Raw genomic sequence first — 27,500 nt, 5'->3', positions numbered from 1 at the left:
TCTCATCCACACATCTCCCGTCTTCAGCTGCTGGTCAAGGTGACAGATGTTCCGGATCTTTCCGCGGGAATCACCTGCTCCTTTGGGAACCTGACGGAGGTGGAGGGAACCGTGGATGGGCATCACATCCTGTGCGTCTCTCCCGCTGCTAAAGATGTCCCTGTTATTCCGATGGATCAAGGTACGTCCCTGCGCACCCAGGCCTAGGTCCTCCCCACATTTCGGCTCTGCCCCCTCTCTGTTTTACCCACCCTGTCTCTCATCCTCTAGCCACACGTGTCTTGTTTGCTTTCCCTCTTCAAATCGCATTTATTGTCCTGCCATCCTCCTCATCCTTCCCCTTTAGTTTCACTTTTCCATCTCTGTCCCGCCCCCTTCTCCCGGGGGGCTTGGCTTTCCTCTTGAAGCTGTCCCGTTAATAGGCCCTCGCGGCCTCCACCCTGTCGTAATGGGCTAGGGTTAGGGTTGTTTCATGAGGCGACACCTGCCAGTCTCACGCCCCGGGTCTTGACAGCGATCCTGCAGGCCGCACCTCTAATGAGCTCCCGCTGACCCCGGGTCAGCCCACGGGCTGCAGCCGTGCTCAGAGCCATCCTTACACCTATTATGGGTGATGTTCCTGGTGCCCTGTAGCCTCCAGGGAGTGCAGGCACCTCGCAGGCTGTTCTGGGATCAGGGGTTTAGCGTGGATGGCAAAGCCGAAACCTTATGAACACAGTCAACATATAAACATTCAGTGTATGAATATACAGACTTATTGTTACCTACCGTACCTGTTTCATGTGGAAAGCTAAGATTTTAGTGCCAGTGGCTCTGTTATAATTAAGTAATTATAATATGAGTAAGTATAATATAACTGGATCTGAGTGAGACTTGCAGCTCCAGTGTTCGTCTCACTAATAGCTTACATATGGCTCACGGAAACGCCACAATCAAGCATGAGCTTGCCAACTGACCACGCCCCTTTATGCTAATCGCTCACGCCCCTTCATGCTAAACCGCGATGCAGGGCAGACCGTTACCTGTCTGACACCGCCCATGTCTCCAGGTAAACGACAGCAGTGTTTACCCACAATCCTAGCGGCCTGCTTCCACCCACCCCCGCCACACCTCAGGCGAACGTCAACACAGACTCAAGTTCCCCTTCCGTCCTGCTCAGCCATATCAGGCAGGAGAGATTAGCAAGAGTTGTCAACAAGCCTCGTTTATGTTGGCGGCAACAGCTAAGAGGCCACACACGCTGAACTCCCGGCGGCGGTAGGCGGGACCCGCTTCCCGTTCCAATCCGTGTTCCCGAACCAAGCTTTTTCTTGGACGTCGTGCATGCGCATGGAGACAGCAGCTTAATAATAATAACAGTCACCCCACGCGAAGCGTCAACACGAAAGCAGAGACATACGTGAGGGAGAGTTCGGCGTGCCCGGGGTCGCGACCCCCTCCTCCAGGCGCTACGCTAGCTGAACGGCTCGTGCGCGTTCCAGGGAGAGAGAAAACCTGGCTGCTTCCTGGGTGTTTTTAGCCTTCCGCTCTCCATGCTGGGCCGTGAATGCCGTGCCAAACACGTGTGGCATTGGCTGGGGGTTCCATGGCAACGGCAGAAGCTTTTCTCGCTCCTTCCTTGCTCCTCTACCGGTAACACCGTGAAGGAAAACCAGGGTCAAGTTATTCATATCTGTCTACGTAAAGAATTACGTGGGCAAAAAATAACCTGATTCTCTCCACCCCCCCCACAGACTGGTCTGGAGTGGAGCTCAGGTTAAACTCAAAGGAGACGGGTCAGATGCTCATCAGCACGGAGATCAGGTTCTTCAACTGCAGCGTGCACCAGCTGTGAGTGTCCCAGCGGGCCGGTCCCGTTCACCTCCTCACGTCACCACGTGATTATTCTGTTTGTTAGTCCGCTGTGCCGCGCACTGCCTCTGTAACGCCCGCGTGGCAGGGATAACCTGTTCTCTGTAAACAGCAGAGGCCGTGTTTTTACGACGCGCCTCATAATTTAAATGTGACAGCGTGCGCTCTCCCTCGGGGCATGTTTGTGTTTACCCCTCAAATTGCCTTTGTGAAGTACATCAAAGATGCTCCATCTCTATCGTTTCTCACTTGCTAGTGTTTTTGTTTTTTGGGGGGACATGTCAGCATTGGCTTACTGCAGCCCAGCAACCTTTAGCTACACAACGGATGTTTGGAGCGCTCAATAAAAGGGAAGGTGGTGAGCATTTCAGACTCAGAGGACGTCTCGTCCTCGGCGAAGACTTGTCTCGGATTAGTTCAGCACGGCTGAAAGTGACCGAGCAGCACGCGTGGAAATCCACCAATCGCACCCTGTGCTTTGCCCCTCCGTTACGGCTAACGCGGCCAGACTGTTTGACATTTGTCATGTGGAGTTCGGAGCACCGTCTGTGACCGGAACCTTTCTGTGTAATTCCACCTTGGCTGGTCACGACGGAGTGAGCAGAGAGTCAGGAGTCTTAGTACATAAACACAGCACAGGAAGAGTGTGTGTCTGTGTGTGTGTGTCTGTGTGTGTGTGGGTGTGGGTGTGTGTGTGTGTGTGTGTGTCTGTGTGTGTGTGTGTGTTAATTCATACCCAAGTCGTGTGTGTGATGTTCAGTCAGATTCTCTTCAGCAGTGGACATGAAAAAGATCGGTGGGCTGCAAACCTTGACATCACACAGGAAGTAGTGGTCACGGTAGGAGCTGATTGGCTGGTGGTTTAAGGCTCTGCACCCCCCACCCCCCCATACTTTTTTTTTTTTTCCACAGTTTCATGTCCTACAAACAGATCTGGAACTAATCAAACAAACACTCTCCAATCACCCCAAGAATCCCCAAAACACACACACACATCCTCTCGCTGCCTTGTACGTTTCACAAGCTGCTTCTCAGTGCCCATGGCCCATGATGGGGATTATGGGTAGGTGGGCAGTCTGGGGCAGGATGCCTTATCCTGCGTGCCAGGGTGGTCTAAGCGCTTGGCACACCCCCTCCTCCCCTCCTGTCGTCCGATCTCCCCAACCCTGTTAAATCCCTTAAACGGTTGCCCGGATCTGGCCGGAGGCCTGTGCCGGCCCCTGGAGTGCCGTGCCATTAGGAACTCCGCAGTTGCCCGAGATCATCACAGCACTTGCAGCCGGAGCAGTCCAGTGAGACAATCGGCACCGCTCGCCGGGGTTAAGTCCCACCCTGCCAGCCAACGGGGCGCTCGCAGTGCTCCGACGCTGACGGATACCTCGCCGTATTCACACATACGACATTGCTTTTGACATAAAGCTTAGAAGGACCCATCGCTGCGGCTCCCAAACAATCCAGAAAGCGAAGGGCCGGGGGAGGGGCGCGGAGGCGAGCTCTCCAACAGCAGAGAAACCTTCTCCGGCGCTTCCGAACGGCGCTGAACCAGCGGCCGGAGCAAGTTGTAGAGACTGGTCTTATTTTTCTAAGTTTACATGAAAGGGATCCGAGCAAAGAATGACCAGATTTTGGGTAGAATAATAAAACGGGCTTTTGTGTGTGTGTGTGTGTGTGTGTGTGTGTGTGTGTAGGTGTCTGTCGTGTGTGACCAGCTCTTTCCGCTGCCACTGGTGTAAGTATAGGAGCTTGTGCACCCATGATCCCTCCAGCTGCTCTTTCCAGGAGGGGCGAGTCAATGCTTCAGAGGTACACACACACACACACACACACACACACACACACACACACACACACACACACACACACACACACACATACACACACACGCACACACGCACACACTCGCACACTCGCACACTCACACACACACACACTCACACACACACACACACACACACACACACACACACACACACTCACACACACTCACACATCACACACACCACACACACCACACACACACACATACACACACACACACACATACACACACACACACACATATACACACACACACACACACACACACACACATACACACACTCACACACACACGCGCACACGCACACGCACACACATACACACACATACACACACAAAAATATACGTGTTCACAACACACACAAGTATATGCAAATACAAACACACCTGCTCTCACACACACACACACACACACACACACACACACACACACTCGCAAATAAAAATGCACACACATGTACACAAGCAAACAGACATGCAAAACACACACACATCTGCCATACTCATTTCCTTTCTTCCATTGCAATAATAAATTTCACTTGTTTGTCAGATAGTAAATTCATGTAGATATTTTTGTTTATTTATGAAAGTTCATGCGGAAATGCAGACATGTCTGTTCTGATGTGCGCATCTCTCGATAACGTTTTGCACTCAGTCAGTAACACGGCGCTGTTCTGTTCCCATCCTCATGCTAACAAATCCTTTTGAACTTTAAGGCGCTGAATTTTAATTAGCACGGTGAGCTTTGCGCCACCTCTGTCTCGAGCAGCTCCCACAGGCCAGCGTAAACGCCACGGTCGCTACCAGAACGCTCCCTCACGAATCATCCGGGGAACATAGTTCCACCTAGCAGAGCCCTAACTACCCCCAGGGCTCCACATGCTGAAGACCACACCCCCTCCCCGGCAGGCAGCCTATTGCACGCATGTTCCTGCAGCAGTGTGATTAAGGGCGTGGCCTTCTCCTTTAAGGGCGTGACCCTTCCTGAGAGTCTTGCTTCACATGGACGGGCTGCAGATAAAAGCCATGAAAACGTGCGCGCGCACACACACACACACACACACACACACACACACACGTAGGAGAGAGAGAGAGAGACCCCATCTAACATGCGTGTGTGCTTGTGCGTCTGTGTGTGATTGAGTGTGAGTGTATATCAGTGTTGTGTGTGTGAGTGTCATGTGTGTGAGTGAGGTGTGAGTGTGTGTGTGTGTGTGTGTGTGTGTGTGTGTGGTGTTTTCACCTCTCTGTGTTTGTTGTTTTTCCCTGCGTGCGTGCGTGTGTATGTGCGTGTATTTGCATGCGTGCGTATCAGGACTGTCCCCAGCTGGTGCGTTCGGAGGAGATTCTAATCCCGGCGGGTGAGGTAAAGCCCATCACCCTGAAGGCCCGGAACCTTCCGCAGCCGCAGTCTGGCCAGCGCGGCTACGAGTGTGTCCTGCACATCCAGGGCGTCAGTCACCGGGTCACGGCTCTACGATTCAACAGCTCCAGCGTCCAATGCCAGAACAGCTCAGTAAGCCTCTCTCTAACTCACAAACACACACTGAGGTGTCTTTGTGAGCAGTATGTGAGAGTGTGGTCCTCCTAGCTGACAGGCCCATGATGCAAGTCTGTGGTCATGTAGTAAAGGCAGCGGAACTCTCTCTCTCTCTCCCTCTCTCTCTCTCTCTCTCTCTCTCTCTCTCTCCCTGCAGTATCTGTATGAAGGGATGCGGATTAGTGAGCTGCCAGTGGATTTCTCTGTGGTGTGGAACGGAAACTTCATCATTGATAACCCTGGGAATATCCAAGGTAACCTTGGACACACACACACACACACACACACACACACAATCTGTCAGTCATGACTTTTTCACCAGCTGAATGCTCCTGAACCCCCTGCGCTTTCTCACACACACACACACACACACACACACACACACACACACACACACACACACACACACACACACACACACACACACACACAGATCTATTGATTTACCTAAAGCTTATGAACAGTGAATCTCTGTGGCTTCAGGACAGACACAGGGTGTGTGAGTGAGGGACTCTTAATGCCAGTGTAGAACTAACCCAGCAGACCCAGAGTGAGGTCCGCGGCCCGGCCCGTACAGGTACGCGCGAAGGCCTGCTTCCTCTTTGTCTTCAGCACCATCCACTCCCAGGATGGGGGGGTTGGTTTGTTCTGATCACCTACAGCCAAAACCAGCCAACCTGTGCTGTGAGTGAAAATTTAATGTGGTGGTAACTTAATAAATTATTTCAAATTATAATTACCAAATGACGTAGGTACAAGTGCATTCATAGCCCAGCGCAGGTTACAAGAATAAAACATAAGCAACTTCCTGACATTTCTTGTAAAAGCAGTCCGGTTTGTCAGGTTACCTGTTCTGCTCTTTCGAGTTTAACCTACGAAATGTATGCACCAAGGTCCGGGCCTTTACGGAGGGGTAGTGTAAAGATACAGTCTGTAGAGCTACAGCCGGCTTTTCAAAAAATCCTTCACACTAGTTTAGTAGTACTAAAGAGCTAAAGAGCTCCGAGGTTCAAGGCAACATCGGGTTTATTAGCAGAAGACAAGCCAATTAATTATACTTTATAGTTGAATGGAGATTATAACGAGGCTATACGAATGATACTGGAAACATCAGAGCTGCAGCATTCACATTACCAGATAGACAGACTGATAACGAGGAGAGAGAGAGAGAGAGAGAGAGAGAGAGAGAGAGAGAGAGAGAGAGAGGGGAAAATGAAGCAAGGCAGAGAGTTATCCAAACCTAACTCAGTCCACCAGCTGTAACCCAGCTCCACGCTCGGCTCCAGTCTGACTCTACGTCCTCCTGGGTTCAGTCTGACCAAGTCCCCCTTGGTTCAGAATTCCTCCCCCACCGCCACACCAACACCACAACCAGCAGACCTCAGTCTCAGCAGGACACACCTCAGCAGAACATACAGGCCTGAATAGCAGCTGACCATCTGTAGTGGCTGGAGAGACCAGTGTGGTGTGACCACCCCTGTCTCAGTGAGAAACCGCCCACGTGCCGGAGGACACACCTCCCCTGAGCAGCGATTGGCCCACACTAGCTGCATTTCTCCAACGGCAAGCCGTGACGCACAGCTGAGCTGTATTTTTATAAATGACCTTTTCTTGTAGCGCTAATTGCATTTTTAAAGCCGCTTGTCCACCACCGACGTTTCCGGCGGAGTTCAGCAGGTCTCTGGCCCGCAGGCGTTGCACACACTCTGAGGACCCGCTAATGGAGGTCCTCCTGTGTCCCACAGTGCACCTGTACAAGTGCAGCGCCCAGAGGGACAGCTGTGGCATGTGTCTGAAGGCGGAGAGGAAGTTCCAGTGCGGCTGGTGCAGCATGGAGGGCCGCTGCACCCTACTCCAGCACTGCCCCATGTCCAACCCCTACACCACGCGCTGGCTCCACCTGGCCGCCAGCCACGTCAAGTGCACCAACCCGCGCATCACAGAGGTGCGGCACGTCCACACACGCGCGCGCGCACACACACGTACAGACGCGCGCACATGGGCGTACATACACACACACACACACCCATACATGTCGGTAAAGTGACTGTCTCTTCTTGGATGGTATTCAGCCTGAGGGTGTGTAAAGTCTGTTTCTCTCTCTCTTTCATTCTTTCACCTCATGTTACTCATCCCCTCCTTCTATCACTCCTCAAATCAGTTTTCAGGGAGAGAGCAACTGGTATTTGATTTCATTGAGTGGCCTGTGTCTGTGTGTGTGTGTTTGAGGAGACGGTCACAGTGCATGTTCACCTTCAGACTAGCTGCAAGGGCATGGCGTTGTGGCCAGCTCTCTGGGGTGTAGTCACTAGACTCTAGACCATAGCGGTGAAACTCTATCCTTGTGTCTGAGTGAGTGTGTGTGTGTGTGTGTGTGTGTGTGTGTGTGTGTGTTTGTGAGTGAGTGTGTTTGTGAGTGAGTGTGTGTGTGTGTGTGTGTATCTGTGTGTGTGTGTGTGTGTGTGTGTATCTGTGTGTGTGTGTGTGTGTGTATCTGTGTGTGTTTGAGTGTGCGTGTTTGTGAGTGAGTGAGTGTGTGTGTGTGAGTGTGTGTGTGTGTGTGTGAGTGTGTGTGTGTGTGAGTGATAAGTGGGTGTGAGTGTGCATGGGCTGGTTTGGATGTGTGGGTGAAAAATGTGTGTGGGGGTTTGCATGTGGGTGTGAGGTGTGTGTGTGTGTGTGGGGGGGGGGGGGGGGGGGGTGGTATAGTAAATCTTATGATCCTACACTCAGTCTGCGCGTCTGCAGTGTCCATAGTCATTCATATGCCGTGATCAAGTCAGACACACAGAGTGGTAGTGAAGCCACAGTGCAGCTCATGTTTCAGCCTCTGTTTCGTCTGACTCGAGGTTATCAATGCTGCTATTTCTAAGCAGAAAGCAGAAAGAGGAGCTTCTATCTGCTCTCACTGGGAATGGAACTGTGTGTGTGTGTGTGTGTGTGTGTGTGTGTGTGTGTGTGTGTGTTTGGAGAAAGAGTAAGACATTGGAGTATAAGTAGTGTGTAAGGCATGGTTAGGCTGTGATTGTGTGTGTGTGTAACACAGTTAGGCTTTGTTTGGGTGTGTGTGTGTGTGTAACACATGGTTAGGCTGTGTTTGAGTGTGTGTGTGTGTGTGTAAAATGCATGGTTAGGCTGCATGTGTGTAATGCATGGTTAGGCTTTGTTTGTGTGTGTGTGTGTGTGTGTGTGTGTAAAATGCATGGTTAGGCTGCATGTGTGTAATGCATGGTTAGGCTTTGTTTGGGGGTGTGGGGGTGTGGGTGGGTGGGTGTGTGTGTGTGTGTGTGTGTAATGCATGGTTAGGCTTTGTTTGGGGGTGTGAGTGTGTGTGTGTGTAATGCATGGCTAGGCTTTGTGTGTGTGTGTGTGTGTGTGTGTGTAATGCATGGCTAGCCTTTGTTTGGGTGTGACTCAGTGCAGAACCTGTGCATTGATTCATTTTCCTGTTGGGATAGAGCCCGACACTGAGCGGCCCTGTGCACACGGGCCGTGTTAAAAGGTGAAACTAATGCATCCACTAATTGATTTACTGTAGTCCCCTTTAGTTCTGAGAGAACACACACGTTGCCTGCCTAGGCGAAGCTAACATCTCGTTTCAAGGTAGAAGGGTTACGTAAAGGTAGCAGCCTTAGAGGTGAGTGTGTGTGTACGGGTGTGGGTGTGTGTGAGATTGGATCTGTGTAACTTTAGTTTCATGTCATGAACAGCAGCTACACCTCCGGCACCAGAGAAAAGCCAGAGAAACCGCAGAGAGGTAACCGGAGTGTCAAGGGGGAGAAGGATGGGGAGATCCCCCCCCCCAGGGGGTGAGGGCAGGTCGGAGGGAGAGTCATGGGGTAACATGAGCTGCAGGCAACATTTCTGAGGGCAAAGCTAACCACACCGGTCGTGCCTTTGAAGAAGAGAAGGGTTGACCATGTTTTCACCCTCACAGACGGAGAAGTTCAAACACACTCTCCCCTCACTCAGAAGACACAACCGTCTATCTTAGGACTCACGATACATAATTTATATTGTGTGAATCGCCCCGCCCACGCCCCTCCCTGCCTTGGTGTCTTTAATCTTGTCTTTGTGGCTGTTGTGCCCACGATTATGTGAGCAGCTTGAATCATGAACAGGGAGAAGGCGCAGAGCTCCGTTAAAGGAAACGGGGAGGGCACCGGGCCAGGCCGGAACCGGGACGGCTTCACAGGCTCGCCAGTAGAGGCCGGGAGGGGCGGGGCCACGGGAGATAATGACATTATAGATAATGATGACAATGACGTTACAGATCCTGCATGCAAAATGTAAAAGTGTCAGTATGTTGCGCGTGTAAGTGACGGAGCAGAGGAACCTGACGGACGGTTAGCGGTGAGCACAGCGAGGTGGCCTCTGGGAAATTGATTCTCTTTTGCGCTACCCTACCTGCATTAGATCTGCCTGCTTCTGGTCAGTTCAGGTCAGTTCAGCCCGGTTCTGGCCAGTTCAGCCTGGTTCAGCCCGGTTCAAGGCCAGTTCAGCCCGGTTCTGGCCAGTTCAGCCCGGTTCAGCCCGGTTCAAGGCCAGTTCAGCCCGGTTCAAGGCCAGTTCAGCCTGGTTCAGACTGGTTCAGCCCAGTTCAAGTTAACATATACCTTGCCCATGCAGGCATCTTCAAAGAACTCTCAACCACAAAGGTTGTTCCCAAACATGTAGGCTGTTCTATTATCTACATCTATTACCATGTTTCTAGACACACACACACTCACACACACACACACACACACACACACACACACACACACATCCCAGAACTGTATGCCTCCACTCTCCTCCGCCCTCTGATTATCTGTTACAGAAATAGTCTCCTGTTTGACACAAGCTAACAATTTCTCCACTTTCTCCCTTATCTGTGCTTTTTTAAAAATCTCTAGCAGGGCAATTAAAAAGCAAATAAAGTATTTAGTTTGGAGTTCATGCAGCAGGAAACAAGTCCTAAGCTGGATTTTATCAAGCCCGCGCGGTCACGCTGGGAACGCCATAAAACACGACGCCGGCCACAGCCACAAATCACGCCCTCCCCCCTCTGCTGCTCACCTTCATTACCAGGCTCGCGGTGAAAGCGAGAGAATTCCCGAAGGACAGGAATATATCTCCATTTATGCCCCCGCGTGCTGGTGTAAAACATTTGGCCTCCATTCTCCCTCCGACAAGCTTTTTGTTCCGAGCGTCAGCAGCAGAATTCGCGGCAGAGCTGTACAGAATTTGGCCTCCCTCTGTACCCTCCAGCTCCCTCGCTCTCTCTCTCTCTCTCTCTCTCTCTCTCTCTCTCTCTCTCTCTCTCTCGCTACCTCACTCCCCCTCTCCTTTCTTTCTCTCTCTCTCTCTCCCCCTCTTTCTCTCTCGCCCCCGGATGCGAGCACTAGCGGGGCATGAGGACTGCGCCGTCTCACCTCAAGGACAGACTGCTCTCTGTAGCCGATGTTAAACGAACTCAGCGGGCAGGGCAGGAGAGGAGCGCAGACGAGGGAGCAGCCTTGGCCTCGCTGCAGATGCACGCCGTCGCTGCCTGCTAACACACACACGCACACTCACGCACACTCACGCACACACACGCACACACACACACACGCACACTCACGCACACTCACGCACACACACGCACACACACACACACACACGCACACGCACACTCACGCACACTCACGCACACACACACACACGCACACACACTCACACACACGCACACACACGCACGCACACACACACACACACGCACACTCACGCGCGCACACACACACTCACACACACACACACACACACACACACACACACACACACACACACACACACACAAACACTCACACACACACACACACACACACACACACACACACACGCGCATGCCCAGCTCCCGCTGTCTCCCTCTAAGCTACAGCTGAGACACCACCAACTTGGTAGTATTTCTTTGCCGCACCCCCGCCAGGGGTTCTGGAGTTTGGCGCCCCAACAGCTGCTCTCTCCTGGCCCAGGTAGGTGTGCCCTCGATGGGCACCCTGCGTGCCAAATCGGCCCGTGTTAGTGGAGGATCCAGAGGCCAGCAGCACAAGCAGTGGCCCCGATAAGGCCCCGCCCCCGCGGACAGCTGGAGGAGTCGGTCTCGTCCCCCGCGGACGGCGCGGACAGCTGGAGGAGTCGGTCTCGTCCCCCGCGGACGGCGCGGACGGCTGGAGGAGTCGGTCTCGTCCCCCGCGGACGGCGCGGACAGCTGGAGGAGTCGGTCTCGTCCCCCGCGGACGGCGCGGACAGCTGGAGGAGTCGGTCTCGTCCTCTGTCCTTTTCTGTTTTTGCTAAGCGACAGACAGAGCAAGTGAGGTGTCCTCTTAATGGTATTCTGCTGGTAGTGGGACCGCAGCACTTGCGCGCGTAGAGAATGAGACCGCTTTACACACTGCCTTGTGTGTGTGTGTGTGTGTGTGTGTGTGTGTGTGTGTGTGTGTGTGTGTGTGTGTGTGTGTGTGTGTGTGCGTGAGAGAGAGAGAGTGTGTGTGTGTGTGTGTGTGTGTGTGTGCGTGAGAGAGAGAGAGTGTGTGTGTGTGTGTGTGTGTGTGTGTGTGTGTGTGTGTGTGTGTGTGTGTGTGTGTGTGTGTGCGTGAGAGAGAGAGTGTGTGTGTGTGTGTGTGTGTGTGCGTGTGTGTGTGTGTGTGAGACTCATCCAGCCCCAGGGATGGTCCCCACCCCCTCCTGCTTCCCTCGCATGCTGAAAGTGGGACATTCTGCGCCAGTGGTGCTGACATTGGCGTGCCAGCCGCTCTGCCCTGCCTGTCTGCCAGGCTTTCTGGAGGTCACCCGCACCGCGCAGCCAGACCCAAATGCCGGCACTGGCCTTTCACCTGAAGACGGGTGCGTGCCAGTCCGTCCGGCCCAGCCCAGCTCCGGTCATGGCGGACCTGCTCTGAGCTTCTTTTCTCCTTCCTGACCCCCGCCTTAGCCCCGACAGCTCTGCCTTCCCGTGTGGGCGGTAAAGATTCCTGCAGTGCGACGGCACGTTGCTTTGCATCCCAGACAGTTCGAAACCAGGAAATCTGTGCTGCAGCAGACCGACAGGGGGCGCCGCACAAGCTCTGCTCCGCCGGGGACGCCCGCAGAGCGAGCGCTCAGACGGACTCTCGGATTGGTCAGGAGTGACGGTCACATTGCGTTTACATTTACACGCCTGCCCTTTAATGGCTTAATGACAAGACCACCCCCACCCCCAACCATGTCTCTCTTCATCTCTCTCTCTCTTTCTCCCTCCATCTCTCCAAGTCTCTTCCTTTTTCTTCCTCTCTCTAACATTCTCTTTACTTCTCTCCCTACATCTCCCCCTTCTCTCTCTCTCTCTCTCTCTCTCTCTCTCTCGACCTGTCTGCCTTCTCATTGGAGAACAGCCAGCACACAGAGGCACTCAGAGTTTCAGTAGCACAGACCCCTCCACGGCACCCACAGCCAAGGGCACGCTGTGCCACCATATTGGACTTTATGCTACGGCGCGCGTTATAACTTTTACGAGCACGTTCCTCTCTCTCAGCATGCACGCCGTTCTCTGTCCAGGTACGCGACCTAGACGTTAACCTTTCAGAATTCCTACCCAGGGCCTGGGTCGTGTGTGCTGCTAAAGGTCAGCGGCTAACTTTGGGCTGTCTTTAATCTCTCTTGGACCGTCTGCAAACCACAGTGGGCAAATCTCGGCGCCACGCGCCCATAGACGGGCAATCTTGAGTGTTACGCGCCAGACGCCGTGCGTGCGCGTCGAGAAGCCGGCTTCATTCGAATCTCTTTCTGTCGTGCAGGTGACACCGGTAGCCGGCCCTCTGGAGGGGGGGACCCGCGTGACCATCCATGGAGTGAACCTGGGGCTGTCCTTCTCTGAGCTAGTGGACAACGTTCAGGTGGCCGGAGTGCGGTGCACCCCGAAAGAGGACGGATACATCATCGCCGAACAGTAAGTCCCCCCGAGTATGACAGGAACCTGAATCCTGAATCACAGCACTTCCAGCATATCGGCATTCCTCGTAATGAATCGTTTTGTGACTAGAGCATTATTTTTCTCTAAATGTGTCAACCCAAACCAAAATGGAGCATAAAACTCTGTCTCCATCATCGTCCCTGCAGAAGGAAGGGGCCGGATGAGGGAGTGCTGGCACTCCCTCACCCGGCCCGTACAGGACAGAGGGTGTCCGATCGGGCCGTCACAACAGTGAGGGCCCTGCGCGGACCGCCGAGCACGTACGGCAGGTCTCCTCATGTGAGAACATCTTCACCACGGCGGGATAAACGGCTCGTGATGGACCAGGCCGCCCACAGGGGTCGCACCCCCCTCCGCCAGCAAAACGAGGCCTAATTAGGACCGAGGCAGACCCGGCTATTTGCCCTCTGCAGGAGGCCGTCTACTCGCCCCACGCGCCCCCCCCTACTATCAGCTAGCATCTGTTTGTGTTTACTCGTTCTGTTCCACCGACTGGCTAGTTAGCCCCGTGCTCGCAAATATCCGGAAGCCAGAAACTGGTGTATTTTTGGTTCCGGTCCCCGCCTGCGGAAAGGAAACGCCATGGAGACCCTCAGGTTCAACCTTGTCTGTTGTTCTGTCCCAGTCACCTACATACCAGACTGTTGGTAGACGGATGCAGAACCTCCGCCTGAAATAGGTTTCCCCCTGCCGTCCACACACACACACACACACACACACACACACACACACACACACACACACACACACACATACACACACACACACACACACACACATACACACACACACACACACATACACACACACACACACACACACACACACACACACACACACACACACATACACACACACACACACACACACACACACACACACATACACACACACACATACACACACACACACACACACACACACACACACACACCCTCTAGCTGACCCTGGAAAGACCTAAAGTGGAGCAAAGGAGGGAGATGGAGGAAGACACAAAAATGTCCTTTACGGCTTCCCGTACAATCTTTGCCTTAACTCCTCCTGTTCCTTTCAGGGCGATATACCTCGGGCTTCCGTTTGAGCCCGTGCCCTCCATGCTTAGCCACGAGCCGGACCTCCTGGCTGGGCGTCTCTGGACCACCCGACTCAGCGGTGCGTCTTCGGGCGTATCGACTCTGCCCTCAGGGCGGGGTTACACCAGCCAAGGCCTCAGTTTCAGTGTTGATTGCGAAAGCCCGTTAGCGCCGGACCGTAGCGCGGCCGCGATTGGGTGCGTACGTGCGTGGCTCTCTGCCTTTTGGGTAATGCGGTCTTATTTGCACCTTCTGAAGTGCGATCACACATACGCGGTCTTTTGCAGTGCGACTCTCGTGGAGAGCCCCCGCGTGGCCCATATGGGATGCACCCGGCCTTTTTAAAGCTAAATGAATTACACGATCCTGTGACCTTTCAAATTTGGCATGCTTTTTATTTCCTCAGCGTACTTTGCCCTGACCTTACTTTGGAGATGCCGAAGGTTGGGCTCCACTCCCAGCCCGGCAGACGGTGCAGCGTGTGTGTGTGTGTTTCGGGGGATCGTAAATAGCCCCTGAGCCTCTGTGTCAGGAGGGTGAGTGGGAGCAGGGGGCATCAGCATTCGGAATGTGCGGCACATTGCCGTCTGCGGGAGTGAGATTTGTCGGCACCCCCGTGAAGGTGCCGTAATCCCGAGCAGATTCCTTTGTTTGAAGCGGACAGCGTTCGCGTCGAGAGGCGTCGGGGGAGGTTGGATCATACCCCCCCCCCTCGCCCAAAGCATCAACAGCTAACAAGCCTTCCCTCATGCCGTGAAACACTGTTTAGAGCTGCATCCAGAACTGTCCATGAAAGTCTGCGTTACGTCACGTGACTCACGTGGCAGGTCTCCGGCACTTGTACTCCATACACTCACCTCCAAGGAACGCGCCACACCACAGCCGTCCTCCGTCCCAGAACCCCCACCGGAGCGCGTCGAGGGGGACGTTTGTCCTCTGTCTTTTGATCTGCACGGGTGGATGCCTGATCAGAGAGGATAATGAAGACATATTGACGTTCTGCTGCCTCTCACTGGGCTTCACCTGGTGCAAAGGCAGGGATAGGCCAGAGACAGGACCGCCAGGGACAGGACCGCCAGAGACAGGACCGCAGTGCTGCTGAGAGTCTCCAGTCTCCTGTCATGGATCACAGGTTCCAGGTAGAACGCAGGAGAAAATGACAGTGATCTCTAAAAGAAATCCACAGGTAAAAGGTTCTTTTAGTGTAGCTGGAGCAAGTAAAGCAAGGTGTTGGCATCACCAAGGAGACGTGTTCAGTTCTCGCCGAGCACACGCACCGTCATGCAAGTCTGTCTAGAGAAGAGCGTCTGCCAAATACCCCGCATGCCGGCGGCCGTGTCGGGGGTCCTGTGCTCCCCTCCTCCACCCGGTAGTGCGGGATTACTCAACGCCGTGTCTGTTTTGCAGGATCGTGTGCGAGATGGACGCGGCCCCGGAAGGCACGAAGCCTGGCCCTGTGCAGCTGTGCGTGGGCGAGTGCAAGCCCGAGCTGCAGGCGCGCTCCTCCCAGCTCTACTCCTTCGTGGTAAGACTTCAAATCCCAGCATGCCTCACAACCCCTAAACAAGGAAGTTGCTTTTGGTATTATGAACTCTTTGGTTGGGGAAGCCTTACCTCAAAAAAAGTAAAAAAATAAAAATAAATAAAATTAAAAAAAAAATAAATCCAAAAACGTCCGTTTTAACTTCCCAGTCTATGTTGTGGCTCAACTTATAGTAAATTGTGATCGAATCATCTTGTTTAGATTTTGCTTCCCAAATCTTAGTGCAGGCTCATTTCCGTGTTTGAAGACGGTCTTGAAGCTGGTGTGTGTGACTTTACACTGACACACTCAGGCAGGTCTTCCCTGCATGTCTACAGTAGCTGTGAAATCTAAACAAACTCTTCCCTATCCTGACGTCTCTGCCGGGGGATGCTAGCGGAGTGGCGTGGTGTCTCTTAGTGTTTTAGTGACTCTTCAAGTCAATATGCAGCTATTACGAGCAATTAGGTCAATAAATTATGCTTTTATGGATCGCGCTTCCTTTTTATCCGACATGCGATTTGCTCCCACACAAAAACACTTATTTTAATCTGTTCTGGAGATTCCCGAACGACTCGACTCGACACGACGTGAGGGCTTAGCAGCGAATGGTATTATTTACTCTCGCTTTACAATGTAATTAAAAGAAGTGTTTTTGTTTAACGATTCGTTGCGTCCTGCGCATTCGTGGGTAAAAGAGAAAAAACTGAATTACAGATCCTTCAGATATTATGGCGCGCAAAATTACAGATTATTACAAATTGCAGGCTGCGCTCGTCATTGTAGTTTCGGCGTAAGAGCTTCGCTTCCTGCTCGAGGAGCCAAAGCCCCTGACAGCGTAATAGAATTTGTTTTCAGTTATTGAAATATAGTGTGATTATAAACACGGCACCATGGGGAAAGAGGACTGAACACGGAGACAATAAAAGCCATTAGATGAATCAAAGGCAACCTCCACCTCTCCACCCGAGAGCAACAGAGGGTCCACACCGCACACTCCACATCCCACTGTAATTAACAGCTGCTGTTTATTAGCTGAGCTGTTGTTGTTGTTGTGGTTGTTGTGTTGTTGTTGTTTTTTTTAAATCATGATTTGAGCTTGTGTCGCTACCCTGAGCTAGCTCAAGAATTCAGCATGGGCTTCTTCTACATCATGCCAGCTTTCATATCACCGCGCACACACACACAAAGGTGTCATCACAGAAGCGCCTTTAAATGCTGTTGGACAACAGAATTGATCCCTAAACAGCCCTGTGCTTTTATAACAGAGGGGACACGGTGTTGATGTATTTTTAGCCGGTGTGTGTATGCGTGAAGTCAGCCGTTAGCCCCCCTGTTACGCTCGGGGCGGGCTGGCTGACTGCGTTTCTCCGTCTGCATGGTCTGTGGGACGGTAAATCCGTGCTATTTTCAGTGTGTGTTTTAAGAGGCCGTGGAGAAGGTCTTTTTTTCAGGATTTTTAAAAGGTTTGTCTGGACTCTCTGTTCGTGAGCCTCCATCACGGCAGAGAGTGATGATTGCTTTGAGAACAGCGCTGGGAACAAGGCTATCGCCTTCCCTCTCGGTCTCCGCTCTGTTGGGTCTGAAATTAGAGATGCTTGTTTCAGAATGAAGTGATCTTGTGATACGCCGACACTTCTCTCGGTCTCTGTCTTTCTCTCCATCTCTCAGACACCCTCTGTGACGGGACTGTCTCCCAGCCGGGGTCCGGAGTCAGGGGGCACCAAGGTGACCATCATGGGCGTGAACCTGGGTGCAGGCAGCAGTGTCAATGTGCTCTTTGGGAACCAGACCTGCGAGTTCTTTGAGTAAGCGTGCGCCTGTTCACTATACATGATGGAAACCCCAACATGCACAACATGGACAGGGTGGAATTCCTCCCATGACAAAACTCTTACACACACACACACACACACACACACACACACACACACACACGCTTTATGGTCTGCTGGCCAATTAACATCCTGAAAGTAGCAGTGTGTCTTATAATTAGTACACAGACCTAGGAGGGTGACCTCACAGATGACCCCTCACGGGATCAGTAGTTTCATTAATCGTTAGATTCCTTTGTGATTGATAGAGAGCCATCTGTCTATCTATAAATATCTTTCTACCAAAACGCGCAGCAGATCAATGAAATTCGATAAATAGTTCTATCGAAAGTTCTATCTCTTGTTAGATTCCCCACTGATTAATAAGGATGAATTTTCCTTGGCCCAGTCCATTTCGCCACCCACGCGGTGCGTGCGTGCGTGCGTGCGTGCGTGCGTGCGTGCGTGTGTGTGTGTGTGTGCATGTACACACTGACAGCAGGAGCGAAAATGCAGTTGTGCCTTCTCCTGCTCCTTAAACAGTTGCTCCTTAAAAAGTTCTCTGACTTTTTGGCCTCCTCCTCTCCCTCTCCCCTCACCCTTCTCCTCCATCTGCTCCCCATCTGCCCGTGATTCAGCCGCCTTCCTAAAGACGGCCCCTGCGTTCTCCCCGCAGTCTCCCGGCGCGTTCCTAGCGAGGCTCTGTCGGCCTCGTTGCTCGGGTATCCATTGTGCTATTAAACGGCAAAGAAAAACAGCGACACGAATAATTGCAAGGCTTTGATGCCCGTGTCGTCCAGGCTCCTAGCCGGACTGGGACAGCACGCCGCAAATCTGGACGCTGGAAGACTAATTTCCCATATCCCTTGCGGACTGTTCCTGCCGGGGCTCTCCTGAGACTCGGAGAGATGCCGCAGTTGTGACGTACCTCCCCAGACGCTCGGTGGCTACGTTACTTATACGCCCATCTTACAAGCGTCCGTATGGGAATGCTCGCAGCCCCTCCCACTCAGCCAAGCGACCGCGCTTCATATCCAGGGGCCAAATAACATTCCAACTCGTTTTGTGTTTTGGAAATTCCCATCCAATAAGTGATGCAATTTTCTGCCACACTGTCTTGAGTTTTTTTTTTAGTGGTCAATGCGCAAGTGTCGCTGGTCTCTCTGTGTGAAGCGAGGGTGCTTCAGGACCATTGGCTTAGAGGTCATAAACCCTGTGCGCTCTCCTCCTCAGGGTAGCTGTGCACAGACAGAGACAGCAGGCAAACTGAAGAGGCAAAAGTTGATCCAGTTTTAATGAGACGTTGGCTAATTAGAGACTGCATTTCTTTTTCTTGTTTCTGACAGGGAGAATGAAATGTGTTTGTGTGTATATGTGTGTGTGTAAACGCAGGCCAATACTCAGGGGTCCTATCACAGACTGATTCACGTGTGCAAGCTCTACTCAGGAGGGCAGCTAGCAGAAGGAGGGAGGGAGAGAGAGAGAGAGAGAGAGAGAGAGAGAGAGAGAGAGAGAGAGAGCGAGAGAGAGAGAGAAAAGGAGATTCAGGAACAGGAAGCTGAAGGCGGCCTTGATCGGACCACTGCGTACCGGGTGGCACCGGCGTCCGCGTTCACGGCACTCATGTCACTCAGGCTGCCGGTGCTTCCCCTCCCCCCAGGCGGACCATGACAGAGATCATGTGCTACTCTGCTCCCTCGGCGAGCGGCGTGGGCCCCGTGCGGATCACAGCGAGCGTGGACCGAGCCCAGGTGAAGGAGAGCCTCACCTTTGAGTACATCGACGACCCCACCGTGCAGCGCATCGAGCCCGAGTGGAGCATTGCAAGGTAACGGCTGCAGTCCCCTTCAGACCACCCCCCACACCGGAATACACGTCAGGACCGCCAGCTCCTAGCAGTGGGAAGTTCAGTACTCCGTTCAGTAGGAGTATTTTCCATCTCTTGTCATAGACTTTGGTAGAGCATTACTTAAAACCACATTATTTATGCTAGAAATGGATGCTAATGTAAAAACAAACAAAACTGCAGGAAAGTATACAAATGCAGAAATAAAATACCAAATAACGATGAGAATGCAAATATTACAGTGAAATGTTTTTGTTGCAGACTTTAATAGAGCTTTACCGAATATTGCGTTAGTTGTGATGGTGGTTCAGGAACAGACAGGCAGCAGGAACCAGACGGTGGACTGAAGGAGATATGAGATATGAGCCGTCTGCTTAGGCTACAAACAGAGTCCTTGAGAATGACAGAAAACCTGCAGTGCATGAACTGTGAAACTCCAGCCCACTAACTGCTTCTGTTCTCGGCCCGTTAGTTTCGTCTGGGTGAAACGTTAAAAATGTGATATTTTCTGTCATGTGCTTTTGGTTTTTTGTCAAAATACTAATAAGGAAACATCAAACAATTTCGGCAAATGTTTATTTACACATTGCTGCTGTTAAAACCAGACACATCCGGTTCTGTGTTCTTCTCCGCGCCAAGCCTCACCAACCTTCCCTTTCTCTCTGTCGCCCTCCCAAACGTGTCCAGCCTATCCGATCATCTCTCGGTGGTCACCCCAGGCTTCCGGTGACCCGTCCAGCCTGGGTTAGATCCGCTCCCTGCAATCTGCTCGGTATAAAGACCCTAAAGACCCCTCCCACAGCAGCGGGGCGGGTCCGGGGGAGAGTCTGACGTGCGGGCTAGAGCCATCCCGGAGCATCGCTACGGCGACACGTGCCGCACACGGCTAACGCGACGGAGGGCGGCGACTGTAGCCGCCTCGCTTCTCCGCCTCTCCTGTCGATTTCGATCCGCTCCCTTTCGCGCGGCCGCAGACGACCCCGGAACGTTCAAAGGCGCATCTGTGCCGCTCGATTGCATCCGTTAAAACTCCGTCGAAAAACGTCTTTAACCGCTAGTTGCTCACAAGGGCACTATCACAGCACCACCTGACAAACAAGCTACGTTTGGGAGGCAGATTGAAATCGAATGGGCTGGACGTTTTTTTTCCTCTGTACGTGAGCACAGAAAGCAAACACGCTGGGTTTCTGCTCGAGGTCTGAAGCTTTCTGTGTTTCTGTGTTTTGGTTCTAGTGGACACACTCCCCTAGTGGTGACAGGGACCAACCTGGACGTAGTGCAGGAGCCCAGAATACGGGTCAAGTACGGCGGGCGCGAGTCAGTAAATGTAAGTACAATGAAATCAAGATACTACGGCATCTTTGTCCTTTATAAAAAGTGACCTCAATTACCTGTGCGCCAGGCTTTTAGGAAAATGGCTCGTGTGTGTGTGTGTGTGTGAGTGCACTAATATCTCTGGAGAGAAGCTAATGAAACCAAAATCGTATCAGTTCGACCTCAGAGATGTCCAACTTCTGCACCTGCAGACTTCATCAGTAGGTCACAGTTAATTATCAGTCACTCACGAGTGAAAAGCCTCACGTGACCTTTAGACTAGATTTAGACTTTAAACTACATTTAGACTGTCCTTAGACTATATTTAGACTTTAGACTACATTTAGACTTTAAACTACATTGACACTGTCCTTGGACTATATTTAGTCTTTAGACTAGATCATCCCCAGCTCACGTGTTTGACCCCAAAATTTCAACCCCCCCCCCCCACTATCCACAATCCATTGCACAACATCGTTTGGAGGTGAGTCTCTGTACAGATATGATTACCCCTGTGAATAATTCAGTGCCCAGAAAGTGCTGAGATGTTTGCCTGAGATGTTTAACTGAAGCATTTAACCAGCTCCAGTCACACAGGGATCCTGCTTTTTGTGCCGGTAACACGCTTGGAATGAAGGTGGATACTTGGTGGGAATTTTCTGGAGAAGGGGTGGGAGAGGTGTGGAGGTTGGTGGACGTAAGACGGGTGAAGGGGTTGGGGTTGCCTTAGTGGTTGTCAGCAGAAGATTAACTGCAGTGAGAAGCCTTCGTCAGCATAACGAGGACCGATGGTAATCGAAGCGAGGACGAGGAATCGTTGCAAATTGCATTTGTTTTCTACTCCTGAGCATCCATGTTTAATTAAGGGAATGGGACTTTTTTCCAGGCATGATTAGTGGAGGATAGAGCTGGGGAACTGGGGATTAATGCCGAAATAAATGTCAGAAATCACAGAGCATTACAGACTCCCTTACACAGCAGTGTTGCAACAGTTTTGTAAGGGCAAGATTTATTATTTATTATTTGAATTATTCTTAAAATATGACACATTCCACTGATAATGTTCCCAGTCATCATAACCATGAGGAATGCAAATTTTAAATACATTGTGTGTGTGTGTGTGTGTGTGTGTGTGTTATGCCTCATTTTATAATCCATTCTTTGTCTTGATGGCAGCATCAATCTGTGTCTAGACAAAAACACAGGTACATAGTTCCCCGTTCAGTACGTTACATTTGTTGCATATGCAAGTGAACTTTAAACGCAAACCAGGCAATAAATCCCAGAAGGCTGACTGCAGTAATAGTAACAGTAAACTTGCTGAGAGGATCAAAGCCATCATTGGTTCTATTTGCATAAATGAGACATGTTTATGCAACAGGACACGTCATATCTAACACTATGGCAGGACACAGGTCAGCCCAGACCAATCTCAGTGTGGAGAATGGAAGCAGTGGAAGAGTTGGAAGGTAAAGACACAGTTCAGTGTGCTCCTCATCCTCACGGAGCTCTGATAAGCCTGCAGCCCTGACGGAGCCAGAAAGCACACCGATGATCTGACTTTTCAACATCCAGGAGTGATGTACTGTGCTGTGGAACATTGGGAGTGATATTGTGGTGTGAAGCATCCAGGAGTGATGCACTGTGGTGTGAAGCATCCAGGAGTGATGTACTGTGGTGTGGAACATTGGGAGTGATATTGTGGTGTGAAGCATCCAGGAGTGATGTACTGTGCTGTGGAACATTGGGAGTGATATTGTGGTGTGAAGCATCCAGGAGTGATGCACTGTGGTGTGAAGCATCCAGGAGTGATGTACTGTGGTGTGGAACATTGGGAGTGATATTGTGGTGTGAAGCATCCAGGAGTGATGTACTGTGGTGTGGAACATTGGGAGTGATATTGTGGTGTGAAGCATCCAGGGGTGATGCACTGTGGTGTGAAGCATCCAGGAGTGATGCACTGTGGTGTGAAGCATCCAGGAGTGATGCACTGTGGTGTGAAGCATCCAGGAGTGATGCACTGTGGTGTGAAGCATCCAGGAGTGATACACTGTGGTGTGAATTCACCTGTGTCCTTTTCCTGTGTAATGTACCAGTTCTGGGGTGTTGTGACTCATTCACTAACTAAACCTTCACCTCACATTGCTCACCTGCTTTTCTAAGCTGTCCAAAAAAATCTACATCTAAAACTGACTTTCATACTTGATGTGTTCCCTTCACCAGTGAGCTATAATAAATTATGAGGATGTCGCACACACACTGCTTGTTTCACAAATCCATGACACTCCCTCCCTCTCTCACTCTCTCGCTCACTCTCTCTGTCTCTCTCTCTCCCTCTCTCTCTCTCTTCCTCTCTCTCTCTCTCTCTCTCTCTCTCTTCAAGTCAATTCATCCCAGCTTTATTGTCCTGACTGTATCAGTTACAAATATTGGAACCAAATATGGAAATAACAATGTTTATAGGTTACTGATGACGGTTGTTCTTGTAGTCAGAGGTAACAAAATAACAACATTGATTTATCTAGACCATTGTAACAAAATCAGAAATAATGAGTTTTTTATATCTTTATTTTATCAGGCTATGATGTCTGTGGTGGTGTGGTGGTTGTACTAGTGTAGAGTTCGTAACTTTCTCTGACAGTGACGTTAACACACATTTTTCAGCGAGAGCTACTGTGATTCCTTCTCCAAGGTCACGTTGTCATTTTTTTTTAGACTGGATGAGAGTTTAAAGATTTGTGAAATTTTGGCAAATCTGTGCCAATTTTTCATAATGGATCAGAAGGTGCTGAGTTGTTTGGACTTCACCGCTGTCATGGTTACCACAGTCTCCTCTCTCTGGGCAGCCAGGAGCCTGTGTGTGTGTGTGTGTGTGTCTGTGGCCAGACTGTGGTCACGGAGCCTGTACGTGGAGAATCTCTGTCACGGATCTCTGACAGTGTTGAGATATTTGCCTTCCCTGTTAAAGGCCGACTGTACCTATAATTTTGGTGTCTTTGTCCTGGTATTCCATACGGGCGCCTTTGCTTTGTTTTGATAGTTTGGTTAACTCTGATTGGACTGAAGCCGCTGTGTGTTCGGGGTCAGTAGGTCACTCAGTCTCAGTACCAGCGGTCAGAGGGGACCGAGCCCTTGGGACTTAAAGGCTTCAAATTGTCTTGCGTTCCTGCAGAATTCTGCATGCAGTCGTGTGTAGTGTCGTCGTGTTTTCCGAGTGGACACACCTCACAGGCTTAGGCGCAATAACACCATCGACGTTTTGCACCAAAATTTGATTGGGACGTCTATTTTGTAGAACTTCTTTCTGATTGCACAGAACGCTCTTTGTGTGCTCCCTTTGGCTGTGTTCACTCCCAGAAGCCCTGATTTTCAGACTGAGGTAATCATAATCTCTCTCTATCTCTCTCTCTCTCTGTCTGCAGTAGGAGAGTATAAAAATAAGACTGTCCTTTCACACGCAGTCTCTCCCCACCCATCACCATGCCCGCCGCAGAGCAGGCTCGTCTCTGATACCCAGCCTGAGAGGTAGCGGTGGGGTTTTTATTAACTGCTGAGTGTACGATTACAGACCCCCTCGCCCCTCCCAAACTGGCCGTGGTCGTCACGGATAGGAATACAGCGGAACATTCTGGCAAAGAGGCCATTAAAGTGGTCATCAAACTGTCACCTGCCTTTTCCCAAATTGCCTGCGCCCTCGTCTCCTCCTGTACCCCCCCCCCCCCCCCCAAAAAAAAAAAAACCGGCATGCAAAATCAGAGACAATTGCCTTTGTGAGTCTGGACATACCTGTCACCCGTCTATGGCGGAGACATTAATCATTCCTCTGATTGTAGCAGAAAGATCATCTTATCTCCTGGGAGGAGGGGTAGGCCACACGGAGCAACACGGCAAAGCGTTGCTCCTGAAGTGTTATTCCTGACGCCGATACCCACTTTGCGTAGCAAAACCCTGCGGACATACTCACGCTCACTCGGACCGTGCAAATACCAGGAGCTTCTCTCACCGGCTCCTACCGCCTGAGTCCGGGTCCCAGCTCCCAGCAGTCCCGGCGGGGGCACAGGAAAGGCGGAGGTGGCTTGGCCCGGATTCTAGAAACAGTTTGCCCTGTGAAGGTGGAGTTTTAGCTGCCCGGTTGGCCCGGACAGCTCTGCCACCAGAGGCACTTGCCCACTGTGGGTCTTGCCCCCAGTTTTTCCCAGTGACTCGCGCGTCTGCTCCTGGAGGAGTCCTGACAATTGAGAACAGAAATCTGGTTCTTTTACGTGGGCGGAGATGCAGGCGGGTGCAAGAAGCTCAGTAGAAGCAGTGGTAAAGAACCCTGCACCATCCAGATAGCTGGGACAGATGGTATTGTGAGCCAGCACTAAATTGTTAATGCATACACTGTTCCAGGCAGCAGGAGACGGGCTACCGTGCTAGCATCTGTTCCTCCTCTCTCTCTCTCTCTCTCTCTCTCCCTCCCATAATGAAGGAAACAGAGGGCCAAGAGTTTCTAAGAGACTCTAACAGATACTGGAAACCCTTCACAAAGTTCTAAAAGCAGGATGCAGTACAGCTTTCTGTACTGTACACATGACCGGAAGGCCTCGGGGGCTAAACGCCTCCCCTCCGAGCCCCGCAGCCGGGAAAGTGCGTCCCGCCATCGTGTGCTTGCGTCCCGGGACTCCTCGGCACAAAGTCCAGGAAAGATTCCCCAGTGCTCCAGGCTTTGCCCTGCAGGTCTGTACCGTTCTGAGAGCCTTAGATACGTCTTATTTCAAATTTTGACGTGTCAGACGCAGCGAGGCTAGCTATCAACTCCGAAACCACTGTCCAAGGGCAGTGGAAAAAGTGCACTTCCTGTCCAGGTATCCCGCAAAGGGAAGGAGGACGGAAGGAATGAGACCCAGCCTCCCCAGTTCGGAGGCCCTCGCAGGTTTGGTTTTCGCGGTGTCAGAATCGAGCTTGTGTAGCCAAACCCGAGTTTGCTTCCACACTTCTGCTCCTGCTGAGGAGACCAGGGGGGGCAGGTGTGGGGTTGGCTGGGCTTTGAAGATGTTTAGCTCTCATTAGCTTTCTCCCCAGAGAGTGGAAGACGTGGGGAGAGGGAGAGAGAGAGAGAGATGAAAAACCTCACCGGCACTGTCAGGGATTCAATCAATTCAGTTGCTGGAGAGTTAGCACAGAGGGAAAAGGCTCAGGCCCCTGTGTATAAATGAGAGTGTGTGTGTGAGTGTGTGTGCGCACATGTATGTAAGCATGTGCATGCTGCCACATGCCCACACTAGTGTTTTGTGTGTGGTGTGGGAGAGAGAACACTATCACACACTGGCAATAGCTGACCCGTGTCCTTTGCTGAGTGCCGTTAGGACACACCTGAATTCCCTGCCGCTGCCCTTAAATATGGCTAACCAAGGTGAACCACAGTGAAGGAGACGGATGACCGAGGCTGAAACGTCCTGACCCTGCCACCTTCTCTCTCTCAGGTGTGTAAGGTCTTAAACACCACCACCATGAGTTGCTTTGCGCCCTCGCTGATGGCGGAGTACCGGCCCGGTCTGGACTCGGTGAAGCACGCCGACGAGTTTGGTTTCGTCTTCAACAACGTGCAGGCCCTCCTGGTTTACAACAACACCAACTTCCTCTACTACCCAAACCCCTACTTCGAGCCACTCAGTACCAACGGGCTTCTGGAGCAGAAACCGGGTTCCCCCATCATTCTAAAGGTATGGGCGTGAGTTGTGCGAGTTGTGCATACACGGTCAGCAGCACTGTCATGTAGCGCTTGCGTGTCGCCTCTGTAGTGCGTAGTCTGTTAGTACTGACCTACAATGAATGTGTGTGTGTGTGTGTGTGTGTGTGTGTGTGTGTGTTTCTCAGGGGAAGAACCTGGTTCCTCCTGCCTCTGGAGGTGTGAAGCTAAACTACACAGTGCTACTGGGGGACACGCCCTGCTCTGTCACTGTCTCAGACACACAGCTCCTCTGTGAACCCCCGAACCTCACCGGCCAGTACAAAGTCATGGTATGTCCGTGTGTGTGCGTGCGTGTGTGCATGTGTGTGCGCGTGTGTGCGTGCGTGCATGTGTGCGTGTGTGTGCGTGCGTGCGTGCGTGCGTGTGTGTGCGCGTGTGTGCGTGCGCGCGTGTGTGTGCGTGCGTGTGCGCGTGCGTGCGTGCGTGCGTGCGTGCGTGCGCGCGCGCGTGCGTGCGTGCGAGCGTGCGTGCATGCGCGCGTGCGTGTTTTGCTCTCCTGCCGTCTGTCTTGTAAAGTGGACTTCCTTTCTCAGGTGCAGGTGGGCGGGCTCCACGTCTCGCCTGGCTCAGTGCACATCCTGTCAGACAGTCTGCTCACGCTGCCCGCCATCGTCAGCATCGCGGCGGGCGGCGGCCTCCTCCTCATCATCGTCATCCTCGTGCTCATTGCCTACAAGCGCAAGTCTCGCGAGAACGACCTCACGCTGAAGCGGCTGCAGATGCAGATGGACAACCTGGAGTCCCGGGTCGCACTGGAGTGCAAGGAGGGTGAGGAGAATGACTCACACTCACACACACACTCACACACACACTCACACTCACACACACACACACACACACTCACACACACACACACACACACACACACACACACACACACACACACTCACACTCACACACACACTCACACACACACACTCACACTCACACACACACACACACACACACTCACACACACACTCACACACACACACACACACACTCACACACACACACTCACACACACACACACACACTCA

The 27,500-nt window shown here is 51.9% G+C and overlaps 1 protein-coding gene across 1 annotated transcript in view; it reads left to right on the top strand.

Moving 5' to 3' along the window:
* plxna2 (plexin A2) overlaps window positions 1–27,500 on the top strand; it is a 143,084-nt gene that overhangs the window by 86,297 nt on the left and 29,287 nt on the right. Inside the window, exons 7-20 of the mRNA XM_035521313.1 lie at window positions 28–181; window positions 1,734–1,830; window positions 3,540–3,654; window positions 4,985–5,185; window positions 5,367–5,463; window positions 6,955–7,154; window positions 13,003–13,154; window positions 15,659–15,776; window positions 17,445–17,581; window positions 19,248–19,415; window positions 20,667–20,760; window positions 26,213–26,452; window positions 26,607–26,750; window positions 27,015–27,249. Coding sequence (XP_035377206.1) covers window positions 28–181; window positions 1,734–1,830; window positions 3,540–3,654; window positions 4,985–5,185; window positions 5,367–5,463; window positions 6,955–7,154; window positions 13,003–13,154; window positions 15,659–15,776; window positions 17,445–17,581; window positions 19,248–19,415; window positions 20,667–20,760; window positions 26,213–26,452; window positions 26,607–26,750; window positions 27,015–27,249 — 2,152 coding nt within the window. The remainder of the gene's footprint in view (window positions 1–27; window positions 182–1,733; window positions 1,831–3,539; window positions 3,655–4,984; window positions 5,186–5,366; window positions 5,464–6,954; window positions 7,155–13,002; window positions 13,155–15,658; window positions 15,777–17,444; window positions 17,582–19,247; window positions 19,416–20,666; window positions 20,761–26,212; window positions 26,453–26,606; window positions 26,751–27,014; window positions 27,250–27,500) is intronic.

Source organism: Electrophorus electricus, chromosome 22 (genome assembly GCF_013358815.1).
Source record: "Electrophorus electricus isolate fEleEle1 chromosome 22, fEleEle1.pri, whole genome shotgun sequence".
NCBI classification, from domain to species: Eukaryota; Metazoa; Chordata; class Actinopteri; order Gymnotiformes; family Gymnotidae; genus Electrophorus; species Electrophorus electricus.
Note: the sequence above shows the minus strand (reverse complement) of the source record. Positions and strands in the feature narration are given on the sequence as shown.